This window comes from Schistocerca nitens, chromosome 9, assembly GCF_023898315.1.
Source record: "Schistocerca nitens isolate TAMUIC-IGC-003100 chromosome 9, iqSchNite1.1, whole genome shotgun sequence".
Taxonomy (NCBI): domain Eukaryota; kingdom Metazoa; phylum Arthropoda; class Insecta; order Orthoptera; family Acrididae; genus Schistocerca; species Schistocerca nitens.
In genome coordinates this window covers 67926475-67954148 of record NC_064622.1, presented here as the reverse complement: position 1 = coordinate 67954148, position 27674 = coordinate 67926475, and the positions used below count along the sequence as shown (strand labels likewise).

At 42.5% G+C, this 27674-nt stretch overlaps 1 protein-coding gene across 1 annotated transcript in view; it reads left to right on the top strand.

Annotated features, from left to right (window-relative positions):
- Window positions 1–27674, top strand: part of LOC126204008 (cytochrome P450 6k1-like) — a 206213-nt gene that overhangs the window by 4321 nt on the left and 174218 nt on the right. Inside the window, exons 3-5 of the mRNA XM_049938438.1 lie at window positions 4060–4319; window positions 5320–5431; window positions 6907–7125. Coding sequence (XP_049794395.1) covers window positions 4060–4319; window positions 5320–5431; window positions 6907–7125 — 591 coding nt within the window. The remainder of the gene's footprint in view (window positions 1–4059; window positions 4320–5319; window positions 5432–6906; window positions 7126–27674) is intronic.

Genomic DNA, 27674 nt, shown 5'->3' with positions numbered 1-27674 from the left:
ACTGTGCTATATAAATGACTTTCAGTGACGTTGTCGAAGTTTGAAAAGTGAGAACAGAGTGGACATTGTTTACGGTGTGCTTCACACACACGAACAATTCTATGAACTGTGTATTTGAGGCTAAGACTATATGAATGTGACGAACAGTGTAATTATGGACGATAGCTTCACGGCAGTGCATAAAGTGTAAAAACGAGCGATGTCTACGTAATGTACATTGAAAGAGAGGACATGTCAACAGCGGTCGTATACTGGCGTCTTGTGGTTTGCTAATCACCACGGGGTTAATGATACAGCTGTGCCGGAACTTTATTTGCGTTTCGCCGGACAAGCTTAACCAGCGGAACTGTCTGTATCGTGCTCTCATCATCGTAACCCGCCGACATCGTGCTGCCCAACGCAACGCTTCGTATGCAACAAAAAGTTAAGAGATTTCGCCGAACGCTATCCCCTGGCCTAGAAACTTTCTTTCTCTATTAAAAGTATAAGAATTACAGACTCTATTCAAATAAATTCTTTGTTTAGTTTATGTTTGCTTTCTGCTAACGAAAATAAAATTACAATCAGTGAATTAAAAGTTGCCTGGTAGTCATTGTTGAAACACCAGTAAATATAAACTTCTTCCTCTCATTAGAACTAATTCTCCTTGCATGTCAAAATTATTATAGTTATTTCATGTAGTTTTATGTATTGTTGTGGGACTAGATATATGACAGTGACTAATAAGAGTATTTTGTCGCGAAATATGGCTTCGCGCGAAAATTACGGCGACCGCCATAATTGCTTGCGTTCTGACCAATAACGTAAAAGCTGCTATTCCCGTATTGGTGCATTTTCTGACGTGAGCGTGAATTATAAATTCAGCTGTCAAATCACGTAGGGACTGTTTACCCAGTAATAAAAGTTTTTGATATTGTATTGCTACGAGTCGTAGTATTAAGAGACACTGGTTATACTCAAAAGTGGGTAGATGTATGGTGAAACCCCCCCACAGTGTTCATGCAATTTTTAACAGTATTGTGTGTGATTCACGAAATTTTGTCACTTTTTCTAATTCCTTTCAGATATTGTGTTAGATGTCTTTGAAGTTTCAGAGAATATATACACAATTTTGTTGGTTCAGGTTAATTTCATAGCAGTTTCTCGTGAATATTAGAGTTTTCAGTTCGTAAACAAAGTGAGATCGTGACCAATTGAGAAGTATAGCAAAGAGTGTGGTTTTCCAACTAGAATTTTGGATGACTTCACAGTTCAGATTTTGATAATTATTTTTCCTGTGGGTTGAGGTCATCACACGGGCCACCTTTAACAGCCGTCTAGAGTCCAACCAATATAGTCAGCAGCCTGGAAGAGGCGCTGTAGGCGATGTCTTGCTGTTAGCAAAGGCACTTCCGACGGTCGTCTACTGACATCGCCCATTAAAGCGACATTTCGCCGCACTGTCCTAACGGATACGTCAGTAGTATGACCCACATTGATTTCTGGGGTTATTAATTTAGGTTTTGTTCAAAAATTGTCTGGTAGCACTGACAACTCTACGCAAAAGCACTGCTCTCGGTCGTTAAGTGAAAGCTGCTGGCTTCTGCGCTGTTCGTGGTAAGAGGCAGTGCCTGAAATTTGGTATTCTCGGCGGATTCTTGACACTGTGGATCTCGGGGTATTGGATTCCACAACGACTTACGTAATGGAATGTCCCGTGCGTCTAGCTGCAACTATCATTCCGCATTCAAAGTCTGTTAGTTCTCGTCGTACGGCCATAATCACGTCGGAAACCTTTTTTGTGTGAATCACCTGAGTTGAAATGAGTGCTCCGCCAATGCACTGTCCTTTTATATGTTGTGGTCGTGATACTATCGCCATCTGTATTTGTGCATGTCGCTATTCTATGAGTTTACCTCAGAGTGTATTTCTTGTACTGAACCCATTTTTGCAAAATGTGATATTTCCACATTAAAAACCATGTCGTCTATTGTTCTCGAAATTGTGCTGTTATGCATGGGAGTTGATTACATCCTGGCACGTACATGAGACCCCAGCGTAATACTAAAAACTTCTATGCCTGTGGGTAATGCATTTCTCTGATTGAATACGATTTCGCTATTAATAACGAGTTTTTTTTAAAAAAAAGCAAGGAACCTTTTTAAACACTAATGACAAATTTTTCGAATAACTTTTTTTCAATGTTGCCTTTCCCAGACTTTTCTCCTTTAAATCACTTTGTCGGTGAGGCACTGAATCTATGAAGAACTCACGTACAGACTATATTCCCAGTATGAAAGGATACTTGTGAGTGAACGCTTCGGCTTTTATCTGGACGATTCGTGTAACAACGTACGCACTTTCACGCTCAGATATGGAACTGCCTTCGCTTCTGTAAAACTTGAAGCACCAAGGAAGGACTAGCGAGTTTACGCAGCCTAAGCAACACTGCGGACTCTTATTGTGTGGCAAGAGGAACGTGTGAATTGACATTTTAGAAGTGTACTTACCAGATGTTGCTTTATTATCTTGTTGCAATGAGATAGAGTTCAGTCAAGAAGAGAAGTAAGCATTTATTATGTTATAGAACAGAAGAAAGTTGAAGATTAGAAGAGTAACTAATAGAGTTGGAAAACGTAGGCTATCATTAGTAAGCGTAGTGTGTGTGTGTGTGTGTGTGTGTGTTGGGGCTTATGGGCGCTCAACGTCGAGGTCATCAGCTCCCTGACACACATTAAAAGAAACGAATGTGGACAAATTTAGTAAAATGGAAGCATACACGCAAAGAAAGCGGGAAAAGATGCAAAATGCTGTATAAGAAAATGAAACGTAATGAAAACGAAAAAAGGAGCGTCAACCTGTTCCTGGTAGCTTTGGTCAGTAAAGGTCACACCCGCAATTCCTGTACGTTCTGTGTGTTGCATAAATATCGGGCGTTACCTCATAAACGATTGCCTTCTTCACATGCGGAATCAATGTCTTACTAAATTCCCCTAAAACCCGAAAGCGGTGAACTGTCTAGAAACGGCGTGAAGATATATAAAGGGTCAGGTAACTGCGAAACATTTTTGTTCTACATAATTATCCTCATGTCTGTTACTTAAAAGTAAACAGTGTTTATAACGAAAGTAAAATATTCGCTGTTTAATTTAGGTTTCATTCGAAAACTGTTGCTTTGTACGTTGAAACAAAGGGATGTTGTGGTAAAAATAAAGAAAGCAATATAACATGGATTTATCATATAGCACTAGAAAATGCAATTTCCTCAAAAAAAGATAAAAGTAAAAAAAAATACGAAAAACAAAAATATATTACACGCTGCCTCAATAATTCGTCGAATGTATCTTCCTGTTATTCATAAATATATTTCGCATTTATCGTTAATACGAGCAATCTCCTGCTTTGATCAAGATGAAGAAAGTTTTATTGAGTATAGAATAACTAATTATACATGTTAGTGAACGTAAACTGTACTTGCATCAAAAGTAATTGCTTTGGTTACGTGAAAGTGCAGAAGTTAGGAGGTCAAATAATTTTTGTTACTTGTAAAAGGCAATTTATATTCGATAAGTGTATGAAATACGCTATAGACTAACAACGAATGAGATGTGGTTCTGATTTTGTGCAAAACACACAACCAAACAAACAAAAATCAAAGAGAAGTCATCGACTTCCAATTTCTCTTTTACATGTTCATTCACATTCATATTTCTTTTCCTACTAATGATACCAATACGACCGGTAATCCTACGACTCACTACGTCATTTGTGTTGTGTAACTGAACAATGGAATCGTAATTTAGGTAGGGTGCAACTCTAGTAACTAATGAAAAGATACTGAATCGAATGTGAAGAAATAACAAAACTTAAAAGAACGTATCATTTGATAGGACACATCCTGAGGCCTAAAGGAATAGTGAATTCAGTAATTAAGGAAAGTGTGTGAAGAAAAACTGTGACGAAAGGAACAAGTCGTTGTCGGTAGCAGTAGTTGTACAGAGGTGCTTGCACAGGATACAATTGTGTGGAGAACCGCATCAGACCAGCCTTCAGACTGAAGATTAAAACTTGTTGTTGCAGACAGCAACGTGGATGTGCAGGACCTGATGGTGCGCTACTCCATTGACGTGGTTTGTTCGACGATTCTGGGTGTGAAGGGCGGCGCCCTGCAGGACCCTGAAGCCCCCATGCGGCAGAGCATAAGCAAGATCTTTCGGGACGACCTCGTGGGCCGTCTGGCCCAGTCTATGAGCTTGCTGGCGCCCAAGCTGTTCGAGAAACTGAACGTCAACGTCTTCAATAAGGAACTCGAGGATTTCCTTTCCAAGACCACTCAAGAGGTATGGCTTCAAAAAATGAGTTATTACAAGTCTTCGATTGCCCAGCATCTAAATTCTATTATATAATGTTATGCCCGGATGAAGGTATTACGTAATCAGCATACGAATTTCATAGTTACACTGTTTGACATGCTATTTCAATAGTAATGGTATCTCCAATGACATATTAACCATACAGATGTTTGTCATTTTGTGTAATTGGTATACTCTAAAATCTGGTACTTGTCTTTGTTATCCTCCGCTTATGATTGTTGGCACAGGCTTTGTAATTTTGAATAGACAATCTACAAAGTTCAGTTTGGTTTATAAAGGTACGCCTGCTCCTAAATAACGAGGGATTTTTTAAGTTCTTTCCTTCTGCATTGTTCCACAGTAAACAAGCAAACTCTTCCACAGTAATTAACCAACTTTCACATTAATACAACTTCCTAGAAATGCAAAAACATTTCTGTTACAACTGATAAACTTCTCGTCCTGCCAAGTAAGAGATAGAGAAACAGGGATATTACAGTTATAAGCAAAGAGTCTGAGCATTTAGATAACTAGCTTCGAAATTATTTAGATACACTTTACGCAGATGTGCATAACTATTACAAAATTTAGTGAAAACTCTGTTGCAAATAACTTTACAAAATTAACATTTATGCTTTTCCTTAATTAAGTACAACATTGTTCAATTCATGTCAAATGAAAGGAGTAGAAATCGATTTACACAAAGTTATTTTTAATAAATGAACTGATTTAGACCCACCGTGTCAAAGGGTTCTTAATACGCATATTTGAGCTTAACTGCATCACAACTGAAACGCTCCAAAAATTTTGCCGATTTAAATTTAGCTTCGCATCGAAATTTCATAAATCTTTTGTTGAACAGCTGACTCCCCAGGTGTGAACTGATAAAAGCAGAGAGATTTCAGACAGGTGCTGTTTCGTTTATAGCCACTGTATGGTATGACGTTACCATGTCCGCTTTCTGAGCTTTTTCTGTCTCTGTTTGCAGACAATGGACTACCGCAAGAAAAACGGCGTTGTGCGAGAAGACAGCATCGACCTGCTGATGCGCGTCCTTGACGAGTCGAAGCGCATGTTGGACGAGAGTGGTCAGGAATTCAGTACGTACTCTCCTGACACACCACAGTATGCCACTTCTGCTATATACGGAAAACTAAGTAGGAAATTCCTGTTTAGCGCCTTGGGAAACTAATGTGTAGAAAACTAATGTGTAGGTATGCGTTGACCTTGCCATTCTTTATCTTTTGGTGACCTATCAGTTTGCTGGTATATAGCTTTGAACAATTTTTCAGCCCCAATCTGGCAAGTTATTTAATCTGGTGTCCTCCGTTAATAGCACTATACGTAAATCATTTGGGATCATAAATTTGTTATGCTTTCTAAACTGGAGATCTTATATACAATAATTAAATATAAGACTTTTATACATCAAGTTGCGATTACACGAATTGGAATAGTGCACCTCAGTGTGATGTTTTCAGTCAGCTGAAAGGCAAATAGATTAGGTGTGGTAGCAGCAAGAACATAAGTAATGTACCTCGTAGCTGCTTTTTCTTACGCATAAATAATCTGCTTTCGTCCGTGACGAAAGTTACGTTTTAAAAGTTACTTAATATCTTACCGTGAAGTTCTTGAACAAAAAATATGAAATGTCCCTCATCCACAAACTAAGCTTTCAGAAGTTCAACAGCTCTAATGGATGTTTCGATAATCTCAATTTCGCTTTCCTGAGTATTACTTTTCACAACGAGGCGAATGGAACAGTGGCTGGCTAACATTTACTCATGTATGTTACTGTCACTGTATTTCATTACCAGGCGGTACATATTGACGATGAAGCATCTTGTTGCTTTCACACTGCCTTGGCTCTTCTAGAATTCTCCAAATAAACCGAAGCTGACCATGTACCTTCCCAACCATCGACATTACGTGATCGTTCCACTTCATTAGCTGTGCAACTCTACGTATTACGGAGGGGTTACTTCAAACCGTTGTTACACGAAACCCCTGTAAGCTCGGAAGAGGAATTTGATGGTGGGGTCCTAGCTTCACGCCCTTCTGTTCAACAGACAACAAGTGTTACAGTGAGACGGTGGGAAAATTTTATTCACTCATTAATTAATATAGGAGATAGTCGGTAGACATTTTGAAGTTTATGTCGATTAAACAACGAAATATTAGTTTTGGTTATTTGTTATATTGGTGCACTATACGTAAAAATCATAACAGCCAAATGAAAGTATACTAACTCCTGTGTGTCACCCTGCTTGATGAGAAAAGAAGGCGTCCATCCTTTATGAAGGAACCACCCTGGCATTTACCTTGACTTGTTTAGGAAAATCACGGAGAAACGAAATGTGGCGGCTCTATGGGGATTTCAACTGACGTCTTTCCAAATGTGGCTCCAGTGTGCTAACCGCTGTGACACTTTGCTCGGCACATCGGACGTTTCGGTGATGTTAATGAAGGAGTATTATTGGCCATTACGAAAGGTCATTACAAATAAAGCAGGTGAAATAATTTGTTCAGTGAGAGACAGTGGAGACGTAGAACCTTTGTTTCTTTTTGTGGCCAGAATTCGACCAGAGGGACGTTGTGGCGCAAGTGCTGACCTTCCTGTCGGCCGCCTTCGAGACCTCCGCCTCGACCATGATGTTCACACTGTACGAGCTGGCCCTGAACCAGGAGCTGCAGCAGCGCATCCGTCAGCAGGTGAAGGAGGTGGCCGCCAAGCATGGCGGCATCACGTATGAAGCGGTCGCGGAGATGACCGACCTCATAAACACCGTCAACGGTGAGTGTCTCGTCATTTATTCTTTTATCCTCTAGAGCTAGAAGGAAACACACAAATCTGTAGCTACAAATATACACTTACAAATCACCACACAACATCCACTGGGTAATTATAATTAAATTGACATTGTTCCGACTGCTGCAGTGCGGGATGTATACATCGCAGGGTGCTGAGGCATCGTAGGTATGCTCGTTAATCGATGCACTGCCAGAGTACGCTGAAGAAATAGTAGTTCCACTTCCTGCCAGCAGGTGAAAACACGGCGCTGTAAATGTGAAATATTTCCTGTTTTGGAGTCAATACACTGTTTGTCTCTTGGCGACATGTGTTGATTCCTTTTGTGGAGTGACTGTTGGTGTAAAGTGTTCGGAAGGTTGAGGTTTACTATATAAAACGCAGTGACTGTTGAGAAGAAAGACACTGCACTTCTGGTAAAGTTGTTTAATCAGAAAGCTGGCAATAGCAGCGCTACATTTCTGGAATATCGCCGACAGAGACAGCTGCGAAGAGGCTCCATGTCAATAAATGGGCCAAAGAATGTGATCAAGAAATCTGAAGAAACAAGTGAATTAGGTAGTGCAGCAGGAAGAGAGAGGCGGCCCATTCCCATGACAGATGTTGATGAAGTTGTTGATGCCTCAGATTCTGCAGCCAGTGCTCAAGCTGCATCACGGAAATTGTCTCTCCAGCAATCAGCTGTTCGAAAAATTTTGCGACGCATTTTACACCGATATCACTACAGGATTCAGAATGTGCGCCAAATGCAGCCCCCAGACAGTCTACAAAGACTCCACCTTTCGTTTTTTGGTACTCATGGAAATGGATGTCACGTGGCTGGGGAAAATTCTTTGGACGGACGAGGCACATTTTACTCTGAACTCTAACGTGAATGCACAGTATGGTCGCATATGAGGTTCTTCTCCTCCACATGTTGTGCGGGAGAATCCAGTGCACTAAAGTTATGTGACTGTGTGGTGTGGTTTCTTAAGCTCCTTCACTTTGGGTCCGTTTTTCTTCGAGGAGAAGGTATCTCAGGTCCCTGTTAGGTGTACAGTGACATCTGCACATTATAAGGACCTCCTTGTGCAACACGTGATTCCAGCTTTGCATGAACGCAACTGTGTCCACACAACTATTTTCATACAAGATAGGATGACACCTCATTTCTCTTGCTAGGTGAAAAATTGGCTTCGAGAAACTTTTGGTAACGACCGCATCATCTCTAGGCAATTTTAAAACGTGTGGCTTCCCAATTCCCCCCACCTAAATCCTCGTGACTAGTGGTTGTTGGAATACCTGAAAGATCGTCTCTATCAGGGATGCATTCGGATTCTTCCTGATCTGAAGGATAGCATACGACGACATATCGTTGTAATTACACTGGATATGCTGTGAGCAACTGTCGACCATGCCATGTTACGGATGCAGTATGTTGCTGAGTCGGGAAAACATATTGAACACATGTAGCAACTAATAACCACACCCTAATAAACGTGCTAGAACCACCGTTATCATGTGTTTGACCCCTCCTCACCTTTTCCTGCACCCACACCACATTTTTCCGTTTCCAGCGCTACATTTTCACCAGTTTGTAGAAAGTGGAACTATATTTTTTTCAGCATACTTCGCGAGTGCATGAATGTATCTACGTCGTTTCAGCACCATGCAATGCACAGCCTCCACTGCAGCCCTTAGAACAACGTCAGTTTAATTACAAATAAGCGGTACATCTACCTTTACGCCTCACATGCCACCATATGATGTTGGTGACGGGTACGTAGTGTCCTTGATGAATTTCATTTTAAGGGCACATTTCTGTGCCTGGCATTTCGTCATCTAATGCTGAAGCCATAACCAGAGGCTATAAAGACTCAGACAGCTGCCGCAAATTTAAACAAGGCTCTGAAAGACAGTTGAACCGTTTATATCTTTCCACGCAACGGACAATCCGTGACTCAAAATAACTAAAAAAAAAAAGAAACAAATTCGTTTACAAGGCGAAGAAAGCATCCTTCGTTGGAATGGGGATTGTGAGCAGGCAGTAAAATCGTATCATGAGAAATTCAAAACATGGAAAACTAACAAATCAGAACATGGCATGTTCCTGGATAGATGAAAAGAAGCTTCAGAGTTAAATAGACAAAAAAAAAGACATACGAGAGTAGTCAACTCCGTGAAACGAAAGAAGACCTCCAAACAAACAATACCAGGTCTGTTTATAAAAACGTTTAGAACAAAGCTAACTGGATACCATCCCAAGATCGCTGCTTCAAGAAGGAAAGCGGACAAGCCAAGAAAACTACAGAAACTTTACAAATATATTTATGAAACTTCTCAATTGCCCTCATCCCACAGAAAGGTGTATACCACAAGTTGCCCTAAAACCCAGAAGACAACTGTTGCATGTCTTCTGTAACCAGATAACCCGCATTCCTTAAAAGAAATTTGGCAAACTGAGAAAATTCCAGAAGAATGAAGAACCTCTTTGATATAGTCGCTATATGAAAAGGAAGACAGAATGAATGTTACGATTTATAGGAGGATTTACATTCTCCCTGTCACGTACAACATTCTGCGTCAACGTCTCCAGGATCGAGTATAGCTGCTACCTGGCTGCAAAATTGGCGAATATCGAGCAGGTTTCATACCAAATAGGTTTTGCCTAGAATAACCTTTAGTTCTGAAACTAATTCTCTGGCATCAACATATTTATAATAAGAAAGTAGATCGAGTCAAAAGTTTTGTAAAATCTGGGAAGGAACAATAGCCTGTAACTCTCTCTCCCAAATTCTGAGAAAGAAGGTCTTGACCTGAAAACCGTTGCAGTTGTTAGTGAAACACTAAATGATTCAAACACTAAGTTAGAATTCAGGAGAGAAATTTCGGAAAATTTTGAAAGTTCAACAGGAGTGAGAGTAGGTGATGGACTCTACCACTACATTTCAACGGTGTGTTAGAAAAAGTAATCTAACAGTGCCGAAACCTAAAATAAAAGTTTAAAATTGACGAACAAACCAAAATAAAAGACCTGGTATTAGGACGCTTAGCTTTTGCAGACTGTCTGGTGATTCTATGACAGTGCAAATAGTGCAAAAACATCAGAAATTCTGAAATAAACAGCACGGATAGTAGGACTCCAAATATCAACTGAAAAAAGTAAATGCAGCTGCCTGGGAACCATAAATATAAAAACTAAATACGTAAAAATCGAGAGAATTTCTCATTTCAAATATTTAGACGAAACCAGTCTGGAAAGAAACGTGGAAAAGATTGGTTAGGAAATTTGTGATCACTTAGTGTAAACAACTTTCAGGGTTACGAAAGACATCTATAACAAAAAATGTATCGCAAAATACGCCAAACTGAGTCATCAAATGAGAGTGTCTTTATGGGACTGAAATACTAGTTTTAAACAGAAAACATTGAAGAAAACGATAAAAGAGAAAGAAAATTAATCAAGGAAATTTTGGGTGCAAATTGTACTGAAAAGAGAACATACATGTCAAGACTAAATAAAAAAATTGAAAAGCATACCAACATTAATTTCGATATAAAGAAAGGCTAAAATTGCAGGGGCATATTAAAAGAATGGAACCAACAAGATTAACTAGATAGGTTGTGGAATTCTATGAAAGCTGCAGTAAAGCTAAAATTGTAACAATAAAGTTTTGGTGATAGAAAAAAATTCAAGAATAAATTCAACGTTTGGGTCGTTGGCCTGGCAGTAGGACGTAAGACGAGCGGAAAGCTTGGTCTGGCGAGCGTAAAAGATTACATTCTGAGATAATGACAGTAATATAGGAGAGGAGGAAAGCTAAAAGGAAACCCCTCGGTAATGTTCCTGTTGTCCAGTAGCACCCAAACGTGAATAATAATAATATTTATACCAATAATAATAATAATAATAATTAGGTTTCATGATTGCAATACAGGATCAAACAATAAACACCAGATATTACAGCAAGCATATTATTAAAGATCCCAATAGCACAACAGATAAATGGAGACTTTGCAAACAACAAATAGAAACAGTAGATCACATCACAAGCAGATGTACAATACTAGTAAATACAGAATACACCAGAAGACATGACAACGTAGCAAAAATAATACAACAACTTGCCATACAATATAAACTAATAAAACAACACATTCCCACATACAAGTATGCACCACAAAATGTATTGGAGAATGATGAATACAAATTATCCTGGAACAGAACCATTACAATAGATAAAAAAACGCCACATAACACCTCCTGACATCATACTCACCAATAAAAAGAAGAAATTAACACAACTAATCGAAATATCCATACCCAATACAACAAACATACAGAAGATAACAGGAGAAAAAATTGAAAAATACATCCAACTGGCTGAGGAAGTCAAGGACATGTGGCATCAGGATAAAGTTGACATTATACCAATTATACTATCAACTACAGGACTCATACCACACAATATCCACCAGTACATCAACGCAATACAGCTACATCCAAACGTATATATACAACTATAGAAATCTGTAATTATTGATACATGTTCAATTACCCGAAAGTTCCTAAATGCAATGTAACATATACCGTGCAGTTAAAAGAAAGTCACGCTTGATCAAGGTCTGCGTCACTTTCCATTTTTAACCAGACATAATGTCTGAGAAAGGAAAGTCTAATAATAATAATAATAATATAACATAATTTTTACGATGCAACAAGTTTTTCCTTCGACTGGGCTACCCTAACTGCTCCTTTTTTAAAGAAAGTGTCAAAAATTAAGTCATGCAGTGCTTTCGTACCGAGTTAGATGGTATTAGTTGCTTTTAGCTATACTCCACAAAAATTTGTTACATCACTACGAATGAGAGCTGATTGTGACTTCCGACAAATGTTAGTAATGTTGGTGATAATTTCGAAAAAAGGAAACTCGAAGCGAAAACTTTAATCTCACTAGAGGACTTGACAAGGTACCCTAAAAGTGAAATAACTGATACGAAAAGAGGAAGATAATTTGAAGCAATTATATGTTGAAGCACACTGTGTCTGTTAAATTACATGTGAACAGATCTACAAAAATGGCGAAGGATTGGACAGAATAGTACGACAGCTCTGCTGACGGACTCCCTTACGTGTGCTGCTCGCAGAGGCCCTCCGCATGTACCCCGTGGTCAACTTCCTGGACCGGCGCTCGACGCGTGACTACCAGATCCCCGGCACGTCCGTGGTGCTGCCCAAGGACACTGGGGTGGTGGTCTCGGTGCTGGGCCTGCACTACGACCCCAGGTACTGGCAGCAGCCGCACCGCTTCCTGCCCGACAGGTTCAGCGAGGAGAACTCCAAGGGGCGGCCCAACTACACCTACATGCCCTTTGGCGACGGGCCCAGGCAGTGCATCGGTAAGTACTGTACTTCCGTCACTCGCATAACAAGTTACGTGCATTATATGAGTTATTTCTGGAAACTTTCTTGGGTCATTAAGTGGATTCATCACCAGATCACTAAGTTACCGGGTGCAGCATACTTCATTAAGGACGTCACACGATGAAACAGACATAGAAGGTCGTCATAATCTACTTCTTCTGCTGCTTACAGCCTGTTCCGTCTTCACTAGAGCCATTCAGTTGGCTATTGGCTCTGAGCACTATGGGACTCAACTGCTGTGGTTATCAGTCCCCTAGAACTTAGAACTACTTAAACCTAAGTAACCTAAGGACATCACACACATCCATGCCCGAGGCAGGATTCGAACCTGCGACCGTAGCAGTCGCACGGTTCCGGACTGCGCGCCTAGAACCGCGAGACCACCGCGGCCGGCCCATTCAGTTCAAATGGCTCTGAACAGTATGGGACTTAACATCTGCGGCCGACAGTCCCCTAGACTTAGAACTACTTAAACCTAACTAACATAAGGACATCACACACATTCATGCCCGAGGCAGGGTTCGAACCTGCGACCGTAGCAGCAGCGCGGTTCCGGACTGAATCGCCTAGAACCGCTCGGCCACAGCGGCCAGCAGAGCCATTCAGTCCTCAGTCGTCCTACATCTCTCTTTCCTGTTGTACTGACTACTTGTTTCACTAGTTTATCTTTCTCCACTCTGTTGCTATGCTGTATCATTTTTATGCTTCATTACTCTAGTTTTGTTCATATGTTCGTACCGTTTTTCCCTAAGTTTAATAAACACGACAGATACGTATCAGATGAAGTGACTAAGGGGCGCCATACGGTGTGGCAGAGCGGTTCTAGGCGCTTCAGTCTGAAACCGCGAGACCGCTACGGTCGCAGGTTCGAATCCTGCCACGGGCATGGATGTGTGTGATGTCCTTAGGTTAGATAGGTTTAAGTAGTTCTAAGTTCTAGGGGACTGATGACCTCTGATGTTAAGTCCCATAGTGCTCAGAGCCATTTCAACCATTTGACTAACGGGCGCGTGGGAAACGACTTCCCAACCCAAATGCTCTATACGGTTTTCTGTCGGTCTATTACAATGCTGTTTCAAAAAATGGCTCTGAGCACTGTGGGACTTAACTGCTGTGGTCATCAGTCCCCTAGAACTTAGAACTACTTAAGCCTAGTTAACCTAAGGACATCACACACACCCATGCCCGAGGCAGGATTTGAACCTACGACCGTAGCGGTCGCGCGGTTCCAGATTGTAGCGCCTAGAACCGCTCGGCCACTTAGTTACACCTTGGGCGGAACCAGTTCGTAGAACACCACACCGTCGCTGTCCTACCAGATGCATACATTATCTTTTGTGGATGTGCGCAGGTCTTTGTACAGAGAGTTGCTTTTTTTTTGGGGGGGGGGGGGGGGGGGAGCACAATCATTCCTTTCCTTCCGTTAGCATAAAGCCACCATTTCTAGTCACCGGTAACGATACGGGATAGGAATTGTCTGTGTTGTTCACAGAGCCAATTCATGACGAGCAAGCAGAGATTCTCATATAGCCTCCCGCTGATTTCTGTGATTTTCGCTTACAGAATGCAGTGCCCATACACCAGACTTTCGAACCTTCCCCAATGCACGCAACTGTCGCACGATGGTAGAATGTTCCCAGTTCATCACATTCGCCAGATCTCGGGCATGCCGATGTGGATCATTGTGGATTAATGCGTTTAAACGATCTTCATCAAACCGCGAAGGTCTTCTTGGATATAGACTCACTAACGTCAAATTATCCTCCTTAAAACGAGAAAATCATTTTCTTTCCACGCCCCGTGCAATGACATTCCCCCCCCCCCTCTCTCTCGTGGGACCAGTTATCCTCCCACAACGCCTCACAGACGAGGCATGTCTGCACTTCCTACAGATGTGCACAACTATAGACCTATATCTCTAACGTCGATCAGTTGTAGAATTTTGGAACACGTATTATGTTCGGGTATAATGACTTTTCTGGAGACTAGAAATCTACTCTGTAGGAATCAGCATGGGTTTCGAAAAAGACGATCGGGTGAAACCCAGCTCGCGCTATTCGTCCACGAAACTCAGAGGGCCATAGACACGGGTTCCCAGGTAGGTGCCGTGTTTCCTGACTTCCGCAAGGCGTTCGATACAGTTCCCCACTGTCGTTTAATGAACAAAGTAAGAGCATATGGACTATCAGACCAGTTCTGTGATTGGATTGAAGAGTTGTTAGATAACAGAACGCAGCATGTCATTCTCAATGGAGAGAAGTCTTCCGAAGTGAGAGTGATTTCAGGTGTGCCGCAGGGGAGTGTCGTAGGACCGTTGCTATTCACAATATACATAAATTACCTTGTGGATGACATCGGAAATTTTCTGAGGCTTTTTGCGGATGATGCTGTAGTATATCGAGAGGTTGTAACAATGGAAAATTGTACTGAAATGCAGGAGGATCTGCAGCGAATTGGCGCATGGTGCAGGGAATAGCAATTGAATCTCAATGTAATGTGCTGCGAATACATAGAAAGAAATATCCCATATCATTTAGCTAAAATATAGCAGGTCAGCAACTGGAAGCAGTTAATTCCATAAATTATCTGGGAGTACGCATTAGGAGTGATTTAAAATGGAATGATCATATAAAGTTGATCGTCGGTAAAGCAGATGCCAGACTGAGATTCATTGCAAGAATCCTAAGGAAATGCAGTCCGAAAACAAAGGAAGTAGGTTACTGTACGCTTGTTCGCCCACTGCTTGAGTTCTGCTCAGCAGTGTGGGATCCGTACTAGATAGGGTTGATAGAAGAGATAGAGAAGATCTAACGGAGAGCAGCGCGCTTCGTTACAGAATCATTTTGTAATCGCGAAAGCGTTACGCAGATGATAGATAAACTCCAGTGGAAGACTCTGCAGGAGAGACGCTCAGTAGCTCGGTACGAGCTTTTGTTGAAGTTTCGAGAACATACCTTCACTGAGGAGTCAAGCAGTATATTGCTCCCTCCTACGTATATCTCGCGAAGAGACCATGAGGATAAAATCAGAGACATCAGAGCCCACACAGAGGCGTACCGGCAATCCTTCTTTCCACTAACAATACGAGACTAGAATAGAAGGGAGAACTGATAGAGGTACTCAATGTACCCTCCACCGCACACCGTCAGATGGCTTGCGGAGTGTAGATGTAGATGTAGATGACACTGCCTCCCCTGCTGGAAGACGTGCCGGTGAAGGTACAAAGGACTATGTGGCTGCTATAGTACGGTACTCCAGCTGACTGCGCTCTTGAGTATGGAGCTAAAACACTGGTAGACGCAGAAAATTCCCCTTACCTAGCATGTTCTCAAGGGCATTTGAATCACTAAAACATACGCTGTCAAAGATCTGTTATCTGTACCTTCAAGTAGGTGTGCCGTATGACCTTTCTCGCTCCTTTTCCTCTAAAGGATCGTTTCATACACTTTGTTCCTTTCCGGCAAAGTCACCATCTATCTTACGTTATTATCTTATATTAGGTTTGTTGGATAAGTTGATAGGGTTTTTCTTTTGGACGTTGGTACAGATTCATTTACCGATTGTCAGTTTGTAGTTGACTGTTACTATTTCAGCTTACAGATTGCCATTTTATCACTTGAAGATAGTGAGTGGAGCTGTAGGTGCTAGAAAATGGAGTGCCAGGTGGAGAGAGTTCATCACATTCGCCATATCTCGAGCACGCCGATTTGGAACATTGTAGATTATTGCGTTTAAACGATCTTCATCAAACCGCGAAAGTCTTCTTCAATATTGAGTCGCTAACGTCAAATGATCCTCCTTAAAAGGAGAAAATCATTTTCTTTTTACGCCCTGTCCAATCGCATTATCCCCCATTTCCGACATATTCTTGTGGGGACACAGCACTGACAGAAAATGGATTTCTCCTTTTAAGTAGAACCGTTTTGACATTACAGACTCTCCATGATCAGAGGGATCTTCGGCGTTTGATGAAAATCATTTCAATGCATTAATACACAATGGTTCATGTCAGTGTAGTCGTGATTTCTATAGTCGTGGGAATCGAAAATTACCCCAGCGGTGGCAAACTGTTGTAAACAGTGAATGAGAATATGTTGCTGATGTGCGTCTGTTATGTCTATTAAAATTGTGGAAAATCACTATGCACTTATGCGCCAACCGTAAATTTCTCCATAGTCTTAGAAGCACACCTTTTTTCTTGTAGGAATGAGGGCGGGTCAGATGCAGGTGCGTCTCGGCCTGGCGCACATCCTCAGCAACTTCGTCGTCGGCCCCACGGCGTACACGCCAGTCCCGCTGCCTCTGGACCCCAGGAACTTCATCCGAAGACCAGAAGGGTCGCTGGTGCTCAGCTTCCAACGGCTGCCGGCGCAGTGACACGTCGTGTGTAGCCAGTGTTCCACGTGCAGCACTTGCAGAAATGGACCGCCACCGTGACAGCTCACACGTCGTGCATTACTTTTTATTTTTCAGCTCGCTCTATTTATGACTTATTTAGAGGTTTGTACTGGGAGGAGTAGCAAAGAAGTGCGAGGAACGTCCAGAAATGCGTCACACGGGAGCCAGGAACTAAGTTACGTACTGTTATGCAAGTCACAGGTGCTGCTTCGTTTGCAACTATATAAGTTATTGTCATGGCAATGTTTCCAACACAGGACATTATTTGTGCCTGTTACACATATCTCATGAAACAGGTAAATGTCTGTAGGAACCATGCCACATTAGCATAATTTCAGTATATCTGTATAATCTTTAAATATACTTGATTCTGCTGTGCATGCGTATGTGTAAGTCGTGTACTCATTTGCTTCTTTCTTTAATGTATAAGATGTCGTAAATAGTGCGGGAATCCCGCAGTATTAGTAATCGTTGCTAGAATAGCTCTGTTACACTGCCACTGCTATGTAAACATTACATTATAGGGCTGAGATTACACTAGACTGACAGTCTAAAATTATAAGTTGAACGTAACTCCAATTTTTTTCCTGTAGACCGTTTCATTGCACTGTATCATTTTCCAATTGCTCTCGAATGCCGTTAAGAGTACGTAAGTCTGTTCTTAAACCAGATAGTAAGAGTATTAACGACACAACAAAATACTCGTTCCTTTGTGCACCATCACATGCCGTAAACTTTGTGTTGGTAACTTGATTTACTCGTGAAGTACTACTAGGTTTATATTCTGTATATATGTGACTGCTTAAAATTAAGTTTCTGTGTATGTTTATCTCTCTGCGAGACTCATGTAAATTTTGTAAATTGTAAACTATATTTGATCAGGCAACTACTATAAACAGGTTGTCTTGAAGGAATGAAAACCCTTTGCTGTGGGTCTACTCTCCAGAATGTTGATGATGGTAGAGAGTTTTGGAGACATTCCTCCGATATTTTTCATAGGAGAATCTTGTTACAAAATGGGAACCTCGTACGTCACACCTACATCGACTAATTGCATTTTTATGAATCACATGGAGTACTGTATACGTAGCTATATTCAGTCATAGCACAATAATTAAAATAAGAAAATAATGTAATTTTTAACACATAAATGTTATAATTTTTGTAAATCTCTTTGATGCGAGTAATGAAAAAACTGAAAACTGAATTAAAGCAATTTATTATAAAATTTATGTGCATTGTTCAACGCATTGTAATTCTGATTCTTTGTCTGGTACACTTAAATACGAGGGTTGGAACTTAAATAGTGACAACTATTTATTCACAACCGATGCAGAAGAGTTACATGTTTGCACCTGTTACTGTCCTTCAAAGTAGTCACCAGCGTTGTGTAGAACCCGTTGTCAGCGATGTGGAAGGCGTAATATACCGTTAGCAGAGCCTGTTCTGTTAATGGCGTGAATGGAGCAGTCTACTGCCTATCGAATCTCTGGAACAGTTCTGAAGCGAATGCCACGAAGTAGTTACTTCATCTTCGGAATCAAATCAAAGTCACAAGGACTTAAGTCAGGGGAGTATGGTGGATGGTACAGTACTTCCCAGTCCCATCGACCGAACAGAGCAGCCACAGCTTGCGCTGTATGCGCCCGCGCATTGCCGTGCAAAATGACGGGTGGGCTGCGCAGCAAAGCTGGTCGCAGGTGGTGCTCCAAAAACGAACAGTAATACTGTGCATTGACGGTCTACCGTGGAGGAATGTAATGCGTTAGGATAACACCATCACAGTCGTGCACGAGAATCACGATAACTTTTACCATCCTGGGGCTCTGACGAACTTTCGACTGTCGCGGTGACCCTTAATGACGCCATTCGTTGGATTGGCGTTTCAGTTTTGGCTCGTACGATGTAGTCCATGTCTCATCCAGTGTTACAATATGGCGTAAGAAAGCCTCTCCTTCGTGCTCATAGCGCTCCAAGTGCGCCTGAGCAGCGTCGTAACGCATCCATTTCAGCATTTCCGTCAAGTCATGCGGAAGCCATTGTGATGCAATTTCTCGCATGCCCTGGCGTTCCTTCAGGATGCGAAGCACAGCCGAATGCGCTAATCCGGTTTGGTGGGCGAGCTCACGAATCGTATGGCGTCGATCACTGTCCACTGACGCGGTAACAGCATGCACTTCTTCAGGGACGCTAGGACGACCTGCCCGATGCATGTCTGCCACAGTTTGCCGACCTTCGTTGAAGGCTTTTACCCAACGTGCCACTGTTCTGTACGGCAATGCCGATTCCCCGCACGCCTGTCGCTGACCTTGACGACACTGTCATTCTGTACGACCTCTGGCACGTTCAGACTTGATCCAGCTCCGTTGTTCCTGTTTCGAATAGTGACACCGTTACGTTACACCGCTCGCTCACAAGTGACTGCTTCCCTCGACTGTGCGCACCCCGGTGACGTGGGACGGGCAAGTCCATTTCTCGGAGGAAAGGTAGGTATGTCAACAACGTGTGCTGTCACCGACAATAGTAGGTTCCATTGCGTAGTGGCCCCACAGCAGTGTTGCCACTATTTAAGTTCCAACCTAAATATTAAAGAAAAACAAGGAACAACTTGGGAAAACATGTACTGCACGCACCGTGCTCATCAGTTCTCCTTCAACACACGTTCTAAATGAAGCGTAAGGATATGAATAAGGATATGAATATGAATGAGGATATGAATAAACAACAGATATAAAAGGGCAGGACAAAATTTCCCTGGCTGACACAAAGGCAGCGTGTAAATAAATAAAATTTTGTTTACATTATGTTGGTACATGCTACACAACGTAAGCCAAGCACCAGTTACGTTGTCAGAACATTTTTCATTATATGGCCTTTTAAAGCGTGTTTCTTTCAAACAGATTAACAGGAATACCGAGCCGCCATACATGGTCCTTCCTTTGTTTTTGACGGTTAATTGATGATGGAAAGTCATCGAAAACTGATAGTTTAGGCTGAGTCTGTTTCTTCATTCTAAACTTAATCATTGGCTCTAGAGTACTAATCAGTTATGTTTATCTTGGAGAAATATCAAAATATCTTACTAGACATTCAGTCATTAAATAGATGTGAAATACCATAGGAGTGTTAAAAGACACGAAAACACAGGTTGTATATGAATAATTAACTATGCAAAATATTTGTACTATGTTGAATGCTTGCCAAATACAAATATAAAACCACAACGTTTCGACCATAAACAAAAAAAATAAAATAAAAGGCAGCTGAATCTGAGCGCTGATTTCTTACCTTTGTGTGTCATTGACATTGCAGAGTCTTGTACAAGGGGAAGCCAGGGAGAGGATGTTGTTTGGTGGTTGTATCCTCTTTCTACAACAAAACTGCGCATATGTATCAACTGGGTTCTTCATTCATAAGAACAAGAAGCTACTTACCTTCAAGCAAGTTGTTGGAGTACAGGCTCTTTCATAATACACTACTGGCCATTAAAATTGCTGCACCAAGAAGAAACGCAGATGATAAACGGGTATTAATTGGACAAATATATTATACTAGAACTGACATGTGATAACATTTTCACGCAATTTGAGTGCATAGATCCTGAGAAATCAGTACCCATGAAAACCACCTCCGACCGTAATAACGGCCTTGATACGCCTGGGAACTGAGTCACAGAGGGTGTACAGGTACAGTTGCCCATGCAGCTTCAACACAATACCGCAGTTCATCAAGAGTAGTGACTGGCGTATTGTGACGAGCCAGTTGCTCGGCCACCATTGACCAGACGTTTTCAATTAGTCGGAGATCAGGAGAATGTGCTGGCCAGGGCAAAGTCGAACATTTTCTGTATCCAGAAAGGCCCGTACAGGACCTGCAACATGCGGTCGTGCATTATCCTGCTGAAATGTAGGGTTTCGCAGGGATCGAATGAAGGGAGAGCCACGGGTCGTAACACATCTGAAATGTAACGTCCACTGTTCAAAGTGCCGTCAATGCGAACGAGAGGTGACCGAGACGTGTAACCAATGACACCCCATACCATCACGCCAGGTGATACGCCAGTATGGCGATAACGTATACACGCTTCCAATGTGCGTTCACCGCGATGTCGCGAAACACGGATGCGACCATCATGATGCTGTAAACAGAACCTGGATTCATCCGAAAAGAATGACGTTTTGCCATTCGTGCACCCAGATTCGTCGTTGAGTACACCATCGCAGCCGCTCCTGTCTGTGATGCAGTGTCCAGGGTAACCGCAGCCATGGTCTCCGAGCTGATAGTCTGTGCTGCTGAAAACGTCGTCGAACTGTTAGTACAGATGGTTGTTGTCTTGCAAACGTCCCCATCTGTTGACTCAGGGATCGAGACGTGGCTGCACGATCCGTTACAACCATGCGGATAAGATGCCTGTCATCTCGACTGCTAGTGATACGAGGCCGTTGAGATCCAGCACGGCGTTCCGTATTACCCTCCGGAACCCACCGATTCCGTATTCTGCTAACAGTCATTGGATCTCGACCAACGCGAGCAGCAATGTCGCGATAGGATAAACCGCAATCGCGATAGGCTACGATCCGACCTTTATCAAAGTCGGAAACGTGATGGTACGCATTTCTCCTCCTTACACGAGGCATCACAACAACGTTTCATCGGGCAACGCCGGTCAACTGCTGTTTGTGTATGAGAAATCGATTGGAAACTCTCGTCATGTCAGCACGTTGTAGGTGTCGCCACCGGCGCCAACCTTGTGTGAATGCTCTGAAAAGCTAATCATTTGCATATCACAGCATCTTCTTCCTATCGGATAAATTTCGCGTCTGTAGCAAGTCATCTTTGTGGTGTAGCAATTTTAATGGCCAGTAGTGTAGTCCACATTAGCCTGTACGAGTTCTGCTGTCTACACTACTCTGGTCGGTAGGACTGTAACTGACTGACTGTGACTGCAACTCCGACAGCAGTTGACTGTGTGATGGACCGGGCACTCCAGTACGCGGCGGCGGCGATCTAAATCTGGGCAGTCGAGACGGCATTGGCGGCGTATTGCTTGCGAGTTTGTTTTTGGCATCTCTCCTGTTAGATGTGCTTGACTCACTGCCTGTTATCGACCTTCTTACAACCTCTTTGCGGACCGGTGTGCTGGTGACATCTTACGCCAGCACAGAATGCTTCACTTCAATTCAGGAAGGAAATAGGAATGATAACCACAGGTATCCTGACATCAGTACCTACTTCATCATTCAGAATAGTTTTGCGTAGAGTTTTAGAAATGCGACAGAAATTCTGCTAACTGATTAGTTCACAACGGATAAAATAAAAACTGACATGTACTACACAAGCATTTTAGACAGATTCAGTGACAAGCGACACGAATTGTAAACTGCAAAAGATAAAAAAATTCAATAGCGCAGACTACCTACCCACAAAGGCAGTTTATCAGTATGGAAACTGAGGATATCAGAAAATTGTGTGGAAATCTGCTCCATTTGCTACTGCTAGCGCCATCTGACTTCATTTACCCCTAAGTCTTTAGAAATTTGTGACCTGAAAACTCACACTCCAAAGAGAAGATGTGGCTGCACTAGATGGCTAATTTGTGGTTCGTGGAGAATATTACATCTACATCTACATGGATACTCTGCAAATCAAATTTAAGTGCCTGACAGAGGGTTCATCAAACCACCTTCACAATTCTCTGTTACTCCAATCTCGTATAGTGCGCGGAAAGAATGAACACATATCTTTCCATACGAGCTCTAAATTCCCTTATTTTATCGTGGTGATCGTTCCTCCCTACGTAGGTCGGTGTCAACAAAATATTTTCGCATTCGGAGGAGAAAGTTGGCTCTGAGCACTATGGGACTTAACATCTGTGGTCATCAGTCCCCTAGAACTTAGAACTACTTAAACCTAACTAACCTAAGGACATCACACACATCTGTGCCCGAGGCAGGATTCGAACCTGCGATCGTAGCGGTCGCGTGGTTCCAGACTGAAGCGCCTAGAACCGCTCGGCCACCAGCACCGCCCAGAAAGTTGGTGACTGGAATTTCGAGAGAAGATTTCGTAGCAAGGAAAAACGCCTTTCTTTTAATGATATTCAGCCCAAATCCTGTATCATTTCTGTGACACTCTCTCCCATATTTCGCGATAATACAAAACGTGCTGCCGTTCTTTGAACTTTTCGATGAACTCCCACAGTCCTATCTGGTAAGGATCCCCCACCGTGCAGCAGTATTCTAAAAGAGAACGGACAAGTGTAATGTAGGCAGTCTCCTTAGTAGATCTGTTACATTTTCTAAGTGTCCTGCCAATAAAATACAGTCTTTGGGTAGCCTTCCCCACAACATTTTCTATGTGTTTCTTCAAATTTAAGTTGTTCGTAATTGAAATACCTTGGTATTTAGTTTAATTTACGGCTTTTAGATTAGACTGATTTATCGTGTAACCGAAGTTTGACGAGTTCCTTTTAGCACTCATGTGGATGACCGCACACTTTTCGTTATTTATGCTCAACTGCCACTTTTCTCACCGTTCAGATATCTTTTCTAAATCGTTTTGCAGTTTGTTTTGATATTCTGATGACTTTATTAGTCGATAAACGACAGTCTCATCTGCAAACAACCGAAGACGGCTGCTTAGATCCAAATCTTTTATATAGATAAGGAACAGCCTATAACACTACCTTGGGGTACGCCAGAAATCACTTCTGTTTTACTCGATGACTTTCCGTCAGTTACAACGAACTGTGACCTCTCTGACAGGAAATCACAAATCCAGTCACATAACTGCGACGATAGTCCATAAGCACGCAATTTCACTACGAGCCGCTTGTGTGGCACAGTGTGAAAAGCGTTCCGGAAATCCAGAAATACGGAATCGATCTGAAATCCCTTGTCAATAGCACTCATCACTTCATGTGAATAAAGAGCTAGTTGTGTTTCACAGGAACGATGTTTTCTGAACCCATGTTGACTGTGTGTCAATAGACCGTTTCCTTCGAGGTAATTCATAATGTTCGAACACAATATATGTTCCAAAATCCTGCTGCATATCGACGTTAACGATATGGGCCTGTAATTTAGTGGATTGCTCCTACTACCTTTCTTGAATATTGGTGTGATCTGTGCAACTTTCCAGTCTTTGGGTACGGATCTTTCGTCGAGCGAACGGCTGTATATAATTGTTAAATATGGAGCTAATGCATCAGCGTACTCCGAAAGGAATCTAATTGGTATACAGTCTGGACCAGAAGACTTGCTTTTATTAATTGATTTAAGTTGCTTCAGTACTCTAAGGATATTTACTTCTACGTTACTCATGTTGGCAGCTGTTCTCGATTCGAATTTTGAATATTTACTTCGTCTTCTTTTGTGAAGGCATTTCGGAAGGCTGTGTTTAGTAACTCTGCTTTGGCAGTATTGTCTTCGATAGTATCTCCATTGCTATCACGCTAACATACTTCACATATGACCAGAATCTCTTTGGATTTTCTGCCAGGTTTCGAGAAAGTGGGACATATTCACTGGGAAAGTTTGTATACCTCAAAGGGGCCTATGTGGAATAATCATGTATATGTAGTCCTTCAATGTCAAGTTGAGAAATTTTCTCAATATCCCTATGTGTTACCATTTAAACATTCCTCCCACTTTTGCTGTGTAATATCACCTCACCCCTTTGCGAAAACGTTCAGCATACGATCCATCTACGTGACATATCTGGTGAGACTTCTCCACATCATCCACTGTGTTCCCTGTTTGTACTCCAACAGGCCTTTTAAATTTTACGACCCTCCCAAATCATCACGTGCCACATGGTCAACAAGCTAAGACACCAATCCGCTATTATGGAAACTGCAGCGTCTACTCTTTACTTCCCTACCCGCTCCCCTCTTCCAACTGAACGCCAATAATGGAGATAAAGTTAAGTGATTTCTTTTCTTTTGTGTTGCATTTGGTACAGTTTTAATTTCATAAGTACATGACCACCGTATTAGAAAAGCTTTGGTGTGGTGTTAAAAATGTTTCAGGTAGATCACGAGTGCAGCTGAGGTACAGCAAGACACGAGAACGGCGCTGTGGGATGGCGATGAAAGCATTGCTACAGCTGACAATACAGCTGGCCCCCTACCCTGGCCGGCCGAGGTGGCCGAGCGGTTATAGGCGCTACAGTCTGGAACCGTGCGAACTCTACGGTCGCAGGTTCGAATCCTGCTTCGATCATGGATGTGTGTGATGTCCTTAGGTTAGTTAGGTTTAAGTAGTTCCAAGTTCTGGGGGTCTGATGACCTCAGAAGTTAAGTCCCATAGTGCTCAGAGCCATTTGAACCCCCACACTGAGGCCGGCCACACATTGGAGGATCTGAGTCCAGGTGACTGGGGGACCTCAGCTGGTTGGGGCGAGCGACAACTATTTATGGCGACTTAAGACCATCCATTCAGAAGCTGACCAGTTGGCCAAGCCCCGAGCTGAGCTGGTCTACGCTGACTCATCGCCTTTGTGGAGGACAATTTCATAGCATTCGGGTGCAGGGTCCAGGTGTGTCCACTCCACCAATGTACCGTTAGCTGTTAGCCCCAACCTCTACCTGCCACCAGTTCTCTTCTGTTTTGGCATGGTGAAAACTGCCACATGACTGGGAGCAGATAGGGTCCGCCAATGCGATGCCGACTCGTTGGCCTGTGAGCCTGCTATGTGCCGGCTCTCCAAGTGAAATGACAAGGCAAAACACAGGTGAATACATGCCTGATGTTTCCAATGTGACAAAGAACAGCTACAATGGGCCGCTGTTCAGTAGGTGACCAACATCTACCAGAGATACCAGTACAGAGGGCATACTGTGAGTTAAACAAGAGACGCAACTATTTTTTTCCCTGTGGCGGAGCTACACTGCTAAAGAAGATTAGAGGGACAACATTCTAAACACCTCCATTATTTTTTGAGGAATGTTTGGAGTGAAACATGCTTTTTCTCTGGAAAATGAAGCCTTTAGTTAACAGAAATGTGCACATCCTGTTCTCTTCTCATCACAAGACAGGTGATATGACCAGAAATTCAACACAGCGTCTTAGACCTTCTGGAAACTCCTTCACTTGAGTTACGTAAGGCACAAGAAGGAATATTTAAATGTCTGAAGGCCCTCCATGTGCCTGTATTACTGCCTCACATCTTCAAGGCATGTTCCTCACAAGTCTGCAATCAGTTTCTTGTGGAATTTTTTCTCACACCTCAACAAGGGCCTCTGCAAGATGTTCAAGAGGCTGAGGCATTACAGGACGAACCCAAAGTAGGTTGTTCAGCACATATCATGGTGCTCAATAGGACTGTGGTCAAAACTCAGAGCAGGCCAGTCTAGTGTTTGAACCACGAGGTCCTGTAACGTTTCCATGGAAGCTTCTGCTGAATGTACTCTCGCATATCCTCGTTGCAGGATAAAGTAGGGACTTATTGCAACTGCATTGGACACAACATGACCCAGTACAGTCTCGCTGACGTACCTCTGAGCATTAAGTCGGCCACTACCTGAAGGTCCGATCTGCCGCCAGTTCTGGCGCCATCCCACAACACGACTGAGCCGCCGCCGAATCTGTCCATTTCCTGGACTGGCTTCATTATAGTCTTCACCACGACGACAATATACACGTATATGTCCGTCGCACCATGTTAAGCGAAAGCGGGACTTGTCTGTAAACAATACATTGCGCCAGTGACGTAGCTGCCAGAGACTATGTTACTCAGTAAATCGAAGTCGACGTCTCATTCGCCGAGCAGTTAATCGGGGAACATGATTAGGTCTTCTTGGTCTCGGAGTCTGTTGCGTGTTGTCTAGTCTCTATCACTGTAACCAGTTGCTGCTCTTGGATCATTTTGTAGCTCACAGGCAGCAGCACTGCGCCGGCGGAGTGCACAGTTAACCACATACCGGTCGTCTCTACACGTATTTTCCGCTTTGTACCTTGCCCTAGCTTTCTTGTGAATGTACTAGTTTCATGAAAGCGTTTCTAGTCCTCTTAACACATGACGTCACATTAAACTCTGTAGACACTGCACAAACAGTGCAATCTCCCTGCAGTAATGTCACTACCCGAACTCGTCCTGCCTCAGTCAGATGACTCATGTTGATTGATGAAACGTACGCGAAGAGCATAGAAACGCACTCATTACTTACACTCACTAGATTGCAGAGTGAGATATTTTTTGTCTAGTTCTCTCTTAGAACTGCACGATACCCTCACGATACATTTGAATACCGTCACGAAGTCACGGTTTTGAAGCGTATTGTGGAGGATTGTTCTCATTATTAGAACGCATCAGAAGACTAACAGCAACGATATACAGGTCCAAAAAGATGTATCCACTGTTTAAAAGTCCAATACTTCCAAACTAATTGACGGAGTTGTCTCATTTTTGGTGAAAGTGTAGCTTAAAGTCCAACTCAAAGATATCACTGTAGGTGTTCGAAATGGTCACCATTAACATCCACACACAAACGATGCCGCCGAACTGCAGCACGAACTACTGACTGCAACGTGTTCAGTTGGATATTTGCACATGAATGTACGATGGATTCTCGAAGTTCATCCAATATCCGTGGCTTTTATCGATAAACGACGTCTTTTAGTGTTTCCCACAGGTAAAAGTCCAGAGGGGTTAGGTCTGGCGAACGTGGTGGATGCTCCACAGCGCCTCTACGGCCTTTCCATCTTCGTGGTAGATTTTCGTCGAGATACGC